This window comes from Salmo salar, chromosome 13, assembly GCF_965601325.2.
Source record: "Salmo salar chromosome 13, fSalSal1, whole genome shotgun sequence".
Taxonomy (NCBI): domain Eukaryota; kingdom Metazoa; phylum Chordata; class Actinopteri; order Salmoniformes; family Salmonidae; genus Salmo; species Salmo salar.
The window spans coordinates 97,151,542-97,164,133 of record NC_138303.1 but is presented as its reverse complement, the minus strand read 5'-3'; the positions used below and the strand labels follow the sequence as shown (position 1 = coordinate 97,164,133).

The window sequence follows — 12,592 nt, the reverse complement described above, 5'->3', positions numbered from 1 at the left end:
CTTAAAACAAGTCAAAATGAGGCTCAGTAGTGTGTGTGGCCTCCACGTGCCTGTATGACCTCCCTACAACGCCTGGGCATGCTCCTGATGAGGTGGCCTCCTGAGGGATCTCCTCCCAGACCTGGACTAAAGCATCCGCCAAGTCCTGGACAGTCTGTGGTGCAACGTGGCGTTGGTGGATGGAGCGAGACATGATGTCCCAGATGTGCTCAATTGGATTCAGGTCTGGGGAACGGGCGGGCCAGTCCATAGCATCAATGCCTTCCTCTTGCAGGAACTGCTGACACACTCCAGCCACATGAGGTCTAGCATTGTTTTGCATTAGGAGGAACCCAGGGCCAACCGCACCAGAATATGGTCTTACAAGGGGTCTGAGGATCTCATCTCGGTACATAATGGCAGTCAGGCTACCTCTGGCGAGCACATGGAGGGCTGTGCGGCCCCCCAAAGAAATGCCACCCCACACCATGACTGACCCACCGCCAAACCGGTCATGCTGGAGGATGTTGCAGGCAGCAGAACGTTCTCCACGGCGTCTCCAGACTCTGTCACGTGTTCAGTGTGAACCTGCTTTCATCTGTGAAGAGCACAGGGCGCCAGTGGCGAATTTGCCAATCTTGGTGTTCTCTGGCAAATGCCAAACGTCCTGCACGGTGTTGGGCTGTAAGCAGAACCCCCACCTGTGGACGTCGGGCCCTCATACCACCCTCATGGAGTCTGTTTCTGACCGTTTGAGCAGACACATGCACATTTGTGGCCTGCTGGAGGTAATTTTGCAGGGCTCTGGCAGTGCTTCTCCTGCTCCTCCTTGCACAAAGGCGGAGGTAGCGGTCCTGCTGCTGGGTTGTTGCCCTCCTACGGCCTCCTCCACATCTCCTGATGTACTGGCCTGTCTCCTGGTAGCGCCTCCATGCTCTGGACACTACGCTGACAGACACAGCATACCTTCTTGCCACAGCTCGCATTGATGTGCCATCCTGGATGAGCTGCACTACCTGAGCCACTTGTGTGGGTTGTAGACTCCGTCTCATGCTACCACTAGAGTGAAAGCACCGCCAGCATTCAAAAGTGACCAAAACATCAGCCAGGACGCATAGGAACTGAGAAGTGGTCTGTGGTCCCCACCTGCAGAACCACTCCTTTATTGGGGGTGTCTTGCTAATTGCCTATAATTTCCACCTGTTGTCTATTCCATTTGCACAACATCATGTGAAATTTATTGTCAATCAGTGTTGCTTCCTAAGTGGACAGTTTGATTTCACAGAAGTGTGATTGACTTGGAGTTACATTGTGTTGTTTAAGTGTTCCCTTTTTTTGTTGTTGAGCAGTGTATGATCAGTCCTTATGTGAAATAGTGTTCTGTTGTTTCTCCTATGTGTCTGAGGTGCTGCCCTCTGTGTTGCTGCCCTCTGCCTGTGAGCTGAGGAATTGTGGCAACTTCACATTCAGGCTACAGTTGATGGGCACCACTCTCTCAGCCACCTCCTCAGCAGATGATGGATTCTTTGGAGCCTCGATGTGGAGCTTCCAGTCATGATCCAGGGAGCAGGTGACAGTCTCAGGATTCACCCCATCAGGCAGACCAAATTCCTGTCTGAACTCCTGGCATCTGTAAGAGTAAGAGCCTTCCCCATCATCCTGCTTCTTCTCTGTCTTCCCACTGACTCTCAGCTTCCTGCCCACCTGCTTGACAGACAGCTCCTCTAGGGAGAAGTCTTTAGTCTCCAGTGCCAGGGCAAAACCCTCTCTCTCTTTCTCCAGCGTGTAGGAGACTGGTTGGATGACCACAGAGGCTGGGACATAGTCCATCTCTCCAAAGATGTGCTGCTGATGTTTCTCCATCAGTTCCAGACTGCTCTTGATCTCCAGCATGTTTCTCTGCAGTAAATACCGCTGGCAGAGAAGAGGTTGGACCTCTGGCCAAAGACTGCGCACAGGCCAGTAGAAGTCCATCAAAGGGCTGAGGGAAGACTGGAATACTCGGGAGCACAGCATCTTCAGTCAATGTTAATGTTGAGTCCCCTTGCTCTGAGATTGTACCGTGTGTTCAGTGTTGGTTTCTGTCAAAGCAGTGGGAGTTTCACAGCTTTTATATTCTTCCACTTGGAGCTCCAGTGTCTTCAGGAACTTTCCTGTCTTTGCCTCAGTTCTCCACTGGGTGTCACCGTGCATAGGAGTAATTTTCTACATTTGGACATTCAGTAATAGAATAGACAGTGCACATATTTCGTCCTTTATCTGTGATGATTTTGGGTATATTTTCGTCCCTATGTGTTTCCCAGCACTCCAGGTCATTAGTACATCTCCCATAAATGTTCCTTATACACTCCAAGGTTAAAAAGCATAGGCTTACGTTCAAATGGGCAGGACCGGAATGGTTGCAGAACGTCAATTTTCACCATTGTAACTATAGACTATAGTTTTCAAATAGCTTTCATTTTTCATATGTAATTTGCAAGGCTATGAATGGCAAGGCAGAACAACTATATAGGCCAACCTGACTGACAGTGATTTCAGCTGCTCACTGAAAATTACATTTCCTATTCAAGTCATGCAAGAAAGCTTTTTTTCTGAAACGGATATTGCCTGTTAGATATGCTTCATATTCACGTCCATGTCAATATCAGGACAGGCAGCCTGGCAGTGACTCAGGCTACTTGAGATTAAGTGAAAAATGTGATCTGCATAGGGAAATATCATGCTTAGTCATTGTGCAGTATGTGCAAACTGAATTTCACAGACTAGAGGAAAATTGTGTTAAGTTTAATGAATCTTCCTTATCTCAGACGATTTATGCTATTCTGGGGGTTGCGTACGGTGCAAAAATGTAAAGGCTGATTATATAGTATAGCAGCTATATAGTCTCACCCCGGTTCCCTGCCTAGTCTGTTCAAATCGAATTGTATTGGCTAGTCTATCTTGTTGAAAGAGCAACAATAAACTGTTATAAATAACAAGCTCTTTTATCAGAAATGTGGGATTACAACAGTAAAAAATTATTAAAACAAACTGTTTTGCAAGCCAGTTATAAAAATATTTTTGGGGGCGATTTTCACCACTGACAATCGAAACCGGAAGTTACAGTTTCCACTTCCAGGAAGTTTAGCCAATATATTTATTGTTCCCAGTGGGACTGTTGTAAAAATGGCGGCGCCTCGTCGCTCTTCTCAGCAGCAACAACAGAGCATATCCTCGCCATCTCGCAGTACTTATCTTTCCCTCACTCCTCCGGGATCTCCTACAGTTCCCGGTGGTGGAGTAATTTTGGCTCCAGCGGGTGCTGAACTAGACAGCGCCGGTGATCAGGAGGTAACTCCGGCCTCCCCAGATATCCCCGCCCCGGCCCTGAGCAGTAGCACCAGCTCCTCAAACGTTAGTACCACCGGGGGTGGCATCAGCGCTGGCCCCAGTCCTGACTCGAGTAGTACTAGCCCCGCGGGCGGCGACTGCGGGACAAGCGGGGCTTTCAGAGAGTTGTTTGAAGCCTGTCGCACTGGGGATGTATCGCGGGTGAAGAGGCTGGTGGATACGGTTAACGTGAATGCCAAGGACATGGCTGGGCGAAAATCCACTCCGCTGCACTTCGCTGCAGGTAGCGTTAACGACGGCGTATTAGCGACCCGTATTGTCATGTTATGCTCACTATGACGAGCTGGTTTGTTTTGCTAACTAGCAGCTAGCCAACTACTTCGGTAAATAGCTAACTACCTAACTAACACGTTTTCTTAGGCCAACTTTTTTATAGGTATCTTGCTCACTCAGTTTGTTAGTTGGTTAACAAACGGTTACAAACTTGGATAGTTAGCTAATGTTAGGCTAGCTAGATTGTCGAAAGGACCTAGCCAACAAGCCAAAACAATTTGACTCCCTATTCGGGGAGGGGTGCTATTAGCCAGCAAGTTGTAGTAAGCAAGTTGCAATATAAAAGTACAGGCCCTGCCAAGTTGTCAGGCAGCCAGCGTAATTTGGAATTACTCTAAAAACAATTGTAGATAACTAACTAACAAGTTGGCTTGGTAAGATATGCTTGTATTAAACACGGAATTAGGCAGCCAAACAAAAAATACAGAGGTAGATGTGACGCACACAACCATTATGTCTTCTCATAATAAGCAAAGGAAATATGTCCAACAATGATAGGTTGTGTTACACTGTATTAGTGACATATTAGAGGGAGGATATCCTATGGATGATAAACGCACCTTCAGGGCCGGCTCTAGCCTTTTGGGGACCCTAAGCGAGATTTAGTTGGGGGAGCTCTCACCTATTATAAAAAAAAAAAAAAAGAATTGCAGTTAAGCCAATTTCCTGCAATTGTTTACATTTTAATGACCTTAGACATTCTCACACAGATATCATATTAAGATGGCAAACACAATCAATGTGGGCCCCCTGGAGGGCAGGGCCACTGGGCATGTGCCCTGCGTTCCCAGTCAGTATTCCGCCATGATAGGGTTACACATTTTGGGAAATATTCAGAGGTGAAAACTTTCTGTGGGAATATATGGGAATTAACAAAAATATATATGCAAATTAATACCATTTAAATGTAGGTGTTTTTTGCATTGGATATATTTACCATATCATATGGAGACAAACATTAACCTTTTACCTTATCATAAGTAGACATTATTGCAAATTATTACATCTTTCCAATAGAAATAAAAACTATTTAGTTATGAATTGAATTTTAATTAAATGAGTTGACTCTTCACATGGAATGATTTCACTTAACAACAAAATAAAGGGAATATTGAATGATCCCCAATGATCCATTGCATCTCCCAAAAACGTTTTCAACATGCATCTGTAAAATGATAGTTGAGAAACTAAAGCTTTGGTTGTCTTCCTCTCAGGCTTCCCTGTCTTCTCCCCGGACCTGCTCTTTCCAACCCTGTTGAGGATGGCTCGTTGTCAGGCTGGCCACCAATTTTTCAACCCTTTTATTGGTCAGCCTGTTGCGTGCTTTGGTGTGTGTGTGTGTTCCCAAACAAGGACCAGCTGCGCTCTGAGGCGGCTGATGTTGGTGGGATTTGGAGGATGATTGAGACAACAGGGGAAAGGGCCTCAGATCCACAAAGTCCCTTCCACCAGGTGGCTGATGAGATATGTTGGCACGACTGCCATATTGCATCTCCATCCCAAAGCCCTTGCTTGGAAGTGCACTTTGCCAGACACGGTAGTGATGACACCATAGGCCTTGTTGATCTCTGCACCAGACAGGATGCTCTTGCTAGCATACTTCCAACATTTACACTGCGGCGTGTATGGGCTTCAGGCAGAAGTCTTCACGCTTTTTGACGTATTTCAGAACTGCAGTTTCCTCTGCTTGGAGCAACAGTGAAGTGGGCAGGGCAGTACGGATTTCTTCTCTTACATCTGAAAGCAGAGTCTGAACATCAGACAGGATGGCATTGTCACCCTCAATCCGTGCAATGGCTACTGCTATAGGTTTCAGGAGTTTCAGGCTGCTTACCACGCTCTCCCAAAATACATCATCCAGGAGGATCCTCTTGATGGGGCTGTCCATATCAGCAGACTGTGATATGGCCATTTCTTTGAGAGACTCTTTCCCTCCGGAGACTGTCAAACATGATGACAACACCACCCCAGTGGGTGTTGCTGGGCAGCTTCAATGTGGTGCTCTTATTCTTCTCACTTTGCTTGGTGAGGTAGATTGCTGCTATAACTTGATGACCCTTCACATACCTAACCATTTCCTTGGCTCTCTTGTAGACTGTATCCATTGTTTTCAGTGCCATGATGTCCTTGAGGAGCAGATTCAATGCATGAGCAGCACAGCCAATGGGTGTGATGTGAGGGTAGGACTCCTCCACTTTAGACCAAGCAGCCTTCATGTTCGCAGCATTGTCTGTCACCAGTGCAAATACCTTCTGTGGTCCAAGGTAATTGATGACTGCCTTCAGCTCATCTGCAATGTAGAGACCGATGTCTGTTGTCCCTTGTCTCTGCTCTTGTAGCATACTGGTTGAGGGGTGGAGATGTAATTAATTATTCCTTGCCCACAAACATTTGACCACCCATCAGAGATGATTGCAATACAGTCTGCTTTCTCAATGATTTGCTTGACCTTTACTTGAAATCTGCATCCAGCAAATTAGTAGATAATGCATGTCTGGTTGGAGGGGTGTATGCTGGGCGAAGAACATTCAGAATTCTCTTCCAATACACATTGCCTGTGAGCATCAGAGGTGAACCAGTTGCATACACAGCTCGAGCAAGACATTCATCAGCAATTCTGACTACGTTCCTCCATTGAGTCAACAAACTTCTGATACCAGGAGGACCATGAGCTGTTGCTATCAATAAGGTGTCTGATTAATCATTTTCACCTCGACTAGAAGTAGAGGGACTTTTGTCTGAGGTTGCTTGTTGTAAATGCTGAGGGAACTTTATACACTTTGCCAGATGATTCTGCATCTTTGTTGCATTCTTCACATATGATTTGGCACAGTATTTGCAAATGTACACATATTTTCCTTATACATTAGCTGCAGTGAAATGTCTCCACACATCAGATAGTGCCCGTGGCATTTTCCTGTAAAGATTAGAAAAACAAATTACTTTAATTTCCGGACTATTGAGCGCACCTGAATATAAGCCGCACCCACTGAATTTAAAAAAAAATCTTATTTTGAACATAAATAAGCCGCACATGTCTATAAGCCGCAGGTGCCTACCGGTACATTGAAACAAATTAACTTTACACAGGCTTTAACGAAACATGGCTTGTAACAAAAATAAATAGGCTTTAATGAAACACCGGCGTGTAACAAAAATAAATAGGCTTTAACGAAACACGGCTTGTAACAAAAAATAAAAAATTAGCAGTAAACAGTAGCCTACCAAGAAAGTCATTGCTCCAGACCAAGCTCCCGTGCAGCAGCCAGATCAATCGCCTTCAACTTGAAAGCTGCATCATATGCATTTCTCCGTGTCTTTGCCATGATGAGGGTGACAAAATGACTACCGTAATCAGAATGATGGGAAGTTTGAGCACGCTCGATTTAATCTAAACAGTAAACAAAAAAGTTGTTTGACCTTAACCCGTTCGTCAATTTCATTGGTCTAATGAAAGCTTCATGCCGGCAAAAAACTGAGCACGTCACAGAATGTGTTTTTTTTTAAATGTATTTTTTATTTGAAAGCGGGAAAAATCCATATCTAAGCCACGTCATTGTTTAAGCCGCGAGGTTCAAAGCCTGGGAAAAAAGTAGCGGCATATAGTCCGGAAATTACGGTAGTAAAAAAAACAAATACAATTCCACGTTCAGATAAATAGTTAAGCAGTTAGATTAAACAACTCCTTTGTAAAATACATGTTTTGAATTTAAACATGTATGGAAACAGGTGAATTAACACTCCTCAGTTAGCAGGCTCAAGCAAGCTAAAACCCACATGGTAGCAAAAACTTGCAGAAATTGTTAAGTTAGAAATGATTTAAACTCACTTTGCTGTAGGCTACTATTTACTTGTTAACAATAAATAATGTATGTCAAATAAAATATATTAACCCCACCCAGTGCTGTAATCAAAATTTACCGGAAATCGTGTAGTCCTTGGCTCAGACAATGTGGTAGTGTGGGCTCAATAGCATCTCATTAGTGCCCAAGATCTTGATTATCAGCTGTACATGTGATGGAAGAATGCACTGTGCATGCAGAGGGTTGCAATTCCATTGAATTGGGGATAGTTTAACCAAAATTACGCCCCAAGACCTAGAATTGCCTTGTGTATCCCACAAAAAAGGTTCACTGTTGTCAGCCAACTTTTTTTGAAGAATTTAAGCAAAATTCCCCAAATTCCAGGGCTTAACTTCCCTTAGAAAATTTCTGGAAATGTATCTGAAAGTTTCCGACCCTTTGTAACCCTAGCCATGATTATTACAAGTTTGATGGCTAGACTACCAATCAAATCTAAAAATGTTTAGATGACATGGCTAATTGAGTGACTGCTTGACATAACAAGAGAAACTGCTCATGGACAACCACATTTAGAAATGCACTGGTGTATTCTCCTAGTGTTAATCACAATAGTAAGTTGAGACCACGACTTAGTTCCTAAAATATATATATACACACACACAGTTCCTTTGAAAAGTATTCAGACCCCTTGACTTTTTCCACATCTTATTCTAAAAATGATCAATCTACACACTATACCCCATAATGACAAAGCAAAAACAGGTTTTTAGACATTTTTGCTAATGTATAAATAAAAAACGGAGATATTACATTTACATAAGTATGCAGACCCTTTACGCAGTGCTATGTTGAAGCACCTTGGGCAGAAATTACAGCATCGCGTCTTCTTGGATATGACGCTACAAGCTTGGCACACCTGTTTTTGGGGAGTTTCTTCCATTCCTCTCTGCAGATCCTCTCAAGCTCTGTCAGGTTGGATGGGGAGCGTCGCTGCACAGCTATTTTCATGCTCTCTAGAGATGTTCGATCGGGTTCAAGTCAGGGTTCTGGCTGGGCCACTCAAGGACATTCAGAGACTTGTCCCGATGCCACTCCTGCATTGTCTTGGCTTTGTGCTTAGGGTCGTTGTCCTGTTGGAAGGTGAACCTTTGCCCCAGTGTGTGTTCCTGAGTGCTCTGGAGCAGGTTTTCATCAAGGATCTCTCTGTACTTTGCTCTGTTCATCTCTGCCTCGATCCCGACTAGTCTCACAGTCCCTGCCGCTGAAAGAAATCCCCTCAGCATGATGCTGCCACCACCATGCTTCACCGTAGGGATGGTGCCATGTTTCCTCATGACGTGACGCTTGATATTCAGCCCAAAGTTCCATTTTGTTATCATCAGACCAGAGAATTTTGTTTCTCATGGTCTTTAGGTGCCTCTTGGAAATCTCCAAGCAGGCTGTCATGTGCCTTTTACTGAGGAGTGGCTTCTGTCTGGCCACTCTACCATAAAGGTCAGATTGGTGGAGGGCTGCAGACCACACAGAGGAGCTCTGTCAGAGTGACCATCGGGTTCTTGGTCACCTCCCTGACCAAGGCCCTTCTCCCCACATTTTCTCAGTTTGGCTGGGTTGCCAGCTCTAGGAAGAGTTTTGGTGGTTCCAAACTAATTCCATTTAAGAATGGAGGCCACTGTGTTCTTGGGGACCTTCAATGCAGCAGACTTTTTTTGGTACGCTTCCCCAGATCTGTGCCTCGACACAATCCTGTCTCGGAGCTCTACAGACAATTCCTTCGACCTTATGGCTTGGTTTTTGCTCTGGCAAGCACTGTCAACTGTGGGACCTTATATAGACAGGTGTGTGCCTTTCCAAATCATGTCCAGTCAATTGAATTTACCACAGGTCTGAACTCTAATCAAGTTGTAGAAACATCTCAAAGATGATCAATGGATACAGGATGAACCTGAGCTCAATTTCAAGTCTCATAGCAAAGGGTCTGAATACAAAAGTTTGGACACACCTACTCATTCCAGGTTTTTTCTTTATTTTTTACTGCTTTCTATGTTGTAGAATTATAGCGAAGACATCAAAACTATGAAATAAAACACATGGAGTCATGTAGTACTACATGTCTTCACTATTTTTCTACAATGTAGATAGAAAAAAGTTTTTTTTGTTGAAAAAAATAAAAACCCTTGAATGAGTAGGTGTTTCCAAACTTTTGACTGGTACTGTATATGTATAAAATTATTCTGATGTTTTGGTCAGGGGGCCACCTAAGTGACCATTTATGCATGGAACTGGCCCAGCACACCTGATAATCTTTCCACCGTTTCCTTTACTTTGTAGGATTTGGGAGGAAGGATGTTGTAGAGCACCTCCTTGAGACAGGTGCCAATGTTCATGCCCGTGATGATGGAGGTTTGATCCCTCTGCATAATGCCTGCTCCTTTGGCCACGCTGAGGTGGTCAGCCTGCTCCTCTGTCAGGGTGCTGACCCAAACGCCCGGGACAGCTGGAACTACACACCGCTCCACGAGGCTGCCATCAAGGGCAAATTAGACGTGTGCATCGGTAAGAACCGTTTATAAGCCAACATGCAACTTAAATGCTTGCTTTGCATCTTGTGCTGACTTTACTAACTTTTTTCAGTTTTATGTAAGATAATATAGGCCTAGCATGTCTTTGAATGCAAATATAAGGTTACTGTGTCATGGATGGCTCAATTACTAGCCTAATGCTTTAGAAGTCGATATGAGATAATGAGAATGCTATGGTCTGCTCTGCTCTGCTGCTTAGTATTGCATCAAGACTTTCAACAAGGTTGTTTTGCACTGAGACCAAAATGTCACCACCTAGTGATTTCATCAATGAGTCACAACCCCAAATGACATAATAGTATTTTCTGACCAGGTCATAACGGTCTGGTCCTGACAGTCTCCCTGTCTGCAGGGACAGAAACCATTTGAACATCAGGCCAGAACTGTTTCTCTGGGCAGAAACTAAAGCCTCTTTGTAACTTACTTAGGCGTATGTAATGACAAGATACTTTATCTCCCATTGCTGTAATGAAATATTCCTAGCATTTTAGCATCCATTTCTTTTAATTGTGTTCTACTGTATTTGTTGGCTCTTGTGTTTGCAGCTGGTTTGTAATTGCTGTCTTTCTACTGTGAAATGAGCAGTGTGGCACAGGGAAGCATACATTATTCTCTCTGGTGGATAGTGATGGGGGAAATAGATAGTTGCATATCGAAAAGTTAATTTTTGTTCTATATTATATCGATATTTGACTCCAAGTATCTATTTGTAAAAAATGTAACAGTACTGTCGGCTGTAACTCCGCCATAACTCAGGAATTTTTCATCCTATAGCTTGTTCTCTATCTTTTTAAATGGAGAGCCAACATGTTTTCAGCACTTTTATTTCCCTAACTGATCAAAACTTGTCTCTTGTCTCTCTGCAGCAGACATATAGTGAGTAATTTGTTTGGAACATCAAATCGCAATAAAGTCGCCGTATCAAACTGCAATACATATAGCAGGGATCATCAACTAGATTCAGCCGCGGGCCATTTTTTTGTTCTTGAGCGGATGATCAGGGGGCCGGAACATAATTACGAATAATTTTTGTAGATTACAAATGTAATGCAAGAAGCCAAAGCAGATATAATATTTGACTGAAACATCATTTCAAACCTTGCTTACATTTGTATACTATCACATATCTCTCTAATGCGTGGCAGTACTTTGGAACTTATTTCCAAAATTTTAAATCACTTAGAGCTGATTGGCTGGTGTCTTTACAGTCTTATGTCCAACAATATTCATTTATTATTATTATTATTATTATTATTATCTTTTTGAGCAGAAAACATGGGGGGGCCAAGTAAAATCTGCCAGTTGGAGATCCCTGACATATTGAGAATCGCACTACATATTGTATAAGCACCTAAGTATCATGATAATATCGTATTGTGGGGTCCCTGACAATTCCTAGACCCACTGGTGGGTAATGAGCTGTATTATGTTGATGTGCAATACTCCGATCCAGACTTACTCTGATGGCTCTGCTGTCTTCCCAGACAATTATTATTGAGGAGAATATTTGAAAACACTAGGGATGTGCATCTTACCAAAACAGTGTTAAACAAATCAAAATATATTCAAGACAATTCAATACGTATCTAGATACATGGGCTATGATACAGGAACGATATGTTTAGTTTGAAACTATTTGGTGTGGTTTGATTTGAGAACAAATCGATGCAATTTGGTTCGATTCGATGCCCTTACATTAGTTGCATAAACACATTCATTTTCCGTTTCCAAATAAAAAATTGATGCTGATAGATTTCATGAACTGGGCCTCTATGAGCTGGAACAGACTGTGTGTGAGTAAATTATGTATGTCTATGTTGTATGTACTATCGTATGGTAAATGCCTAGTCTCCCTTATGGCTCAGCTCAGGTGCCTAACCTGAGCTGAGCCATAAGGGAGACTAGGCATTTACCATCCCATTACCACTATCAGATTTGGAGGGGGGCAATGTAGCCTATGTTTTTTGTCCCCACACTTTGGTTCTGAAATCACCATCACCCACTAATTAACTTGTCATTTTTGCAGATTAAGTGTTTGAGCTAGTAATGTATACATATTTATCATTTACAAATGAGCTATGACATGGCCAATGAATATATAGCACAACTTTGGATTTCACCCCCATCTCAAAATCGAATTGTTTTCACCTTTTGGAAGGTTTTTTGGAGTGAGCTTCTTTTTTCCTCCAGCTTTGGCCATGCAGTGCGCCTCTCAAAAGTGAATTGCTGTCCTTATGAAATGAGGAACTTTATCTTGTGTATGTAAAAATGTTGCTGATGGTGAACCTGAACAATCAAAATGATATCTATTGTAAGCCCTGTTCAGATGAGTTGTCTCTGGTAGCAAGCTTACTTTTATCCCAGTAAAACACCATTTTAAACAGCACATAGATAACAACAATAATAACCTAGCCAAATTACACTACATTCGGAAAGTATTCAGGCATCTTCCCTTTTCCACATTTTGTTATGTAACAGCCGTATTCTAAAATGTATGAATTTATTTTTTCTCATCAATCTACACAACCATCTCTGCAGCACTCCACCTATCTGACCTTTATGGTA

At 43.1% G+C, this 12,592-nt stretch overlaps 2 protein-coding genes across 3 annotated transcripts in view; one reads left to right on the top strand and one right to left on the bottom strand.

The window, feature by feature from the left end:
* Nucleotides 1-601: 601 nt before the first annotated feature.
* On the bottom strand, nucleotides 602-3,127 carry LOC106568145 (heat shock protein 30-like). The gene has a single exon (XM_014138220.3). It carries the CDS (start codon nucleotides 1,993-1,995, stop codon nucleotides 1,372-1,374), a length of 624 nt encoding a protein of 207 aa, XP_013993695.1. The 5' UTR covers nucleotides 1,996-3,127; the 3' UTR covers nucleotides 602-1,371.
* A 17-nt stretch (nucleotides 3,128-3,144) lies between these two features.
* Nucleotides 3,145-12,592, top strand: part of tnksa (tankyrase, TRF1-interacting ankyrin-related ADP-ribose polymerase a) — a 155,026-nt gene continuing 145,578 nt past the window's right edge. For both annotated transcript variants that reach the window (XM_045692441.2, XM_045692440.2), the window contains exons 1-2: nucleotides 3,145-3,592; nucleotides 9,777-10,001. In XM_045692441.2, coding sequence (XP_045548397.2) covers nucleotides 3,145-3,592; nucleotides 9,777-10,001 — 673 coding nt within the window. The remainder of the gene's footprint in view (nucleotides 3,593-9,776; nucleotides 10,002-12,592) is intronic.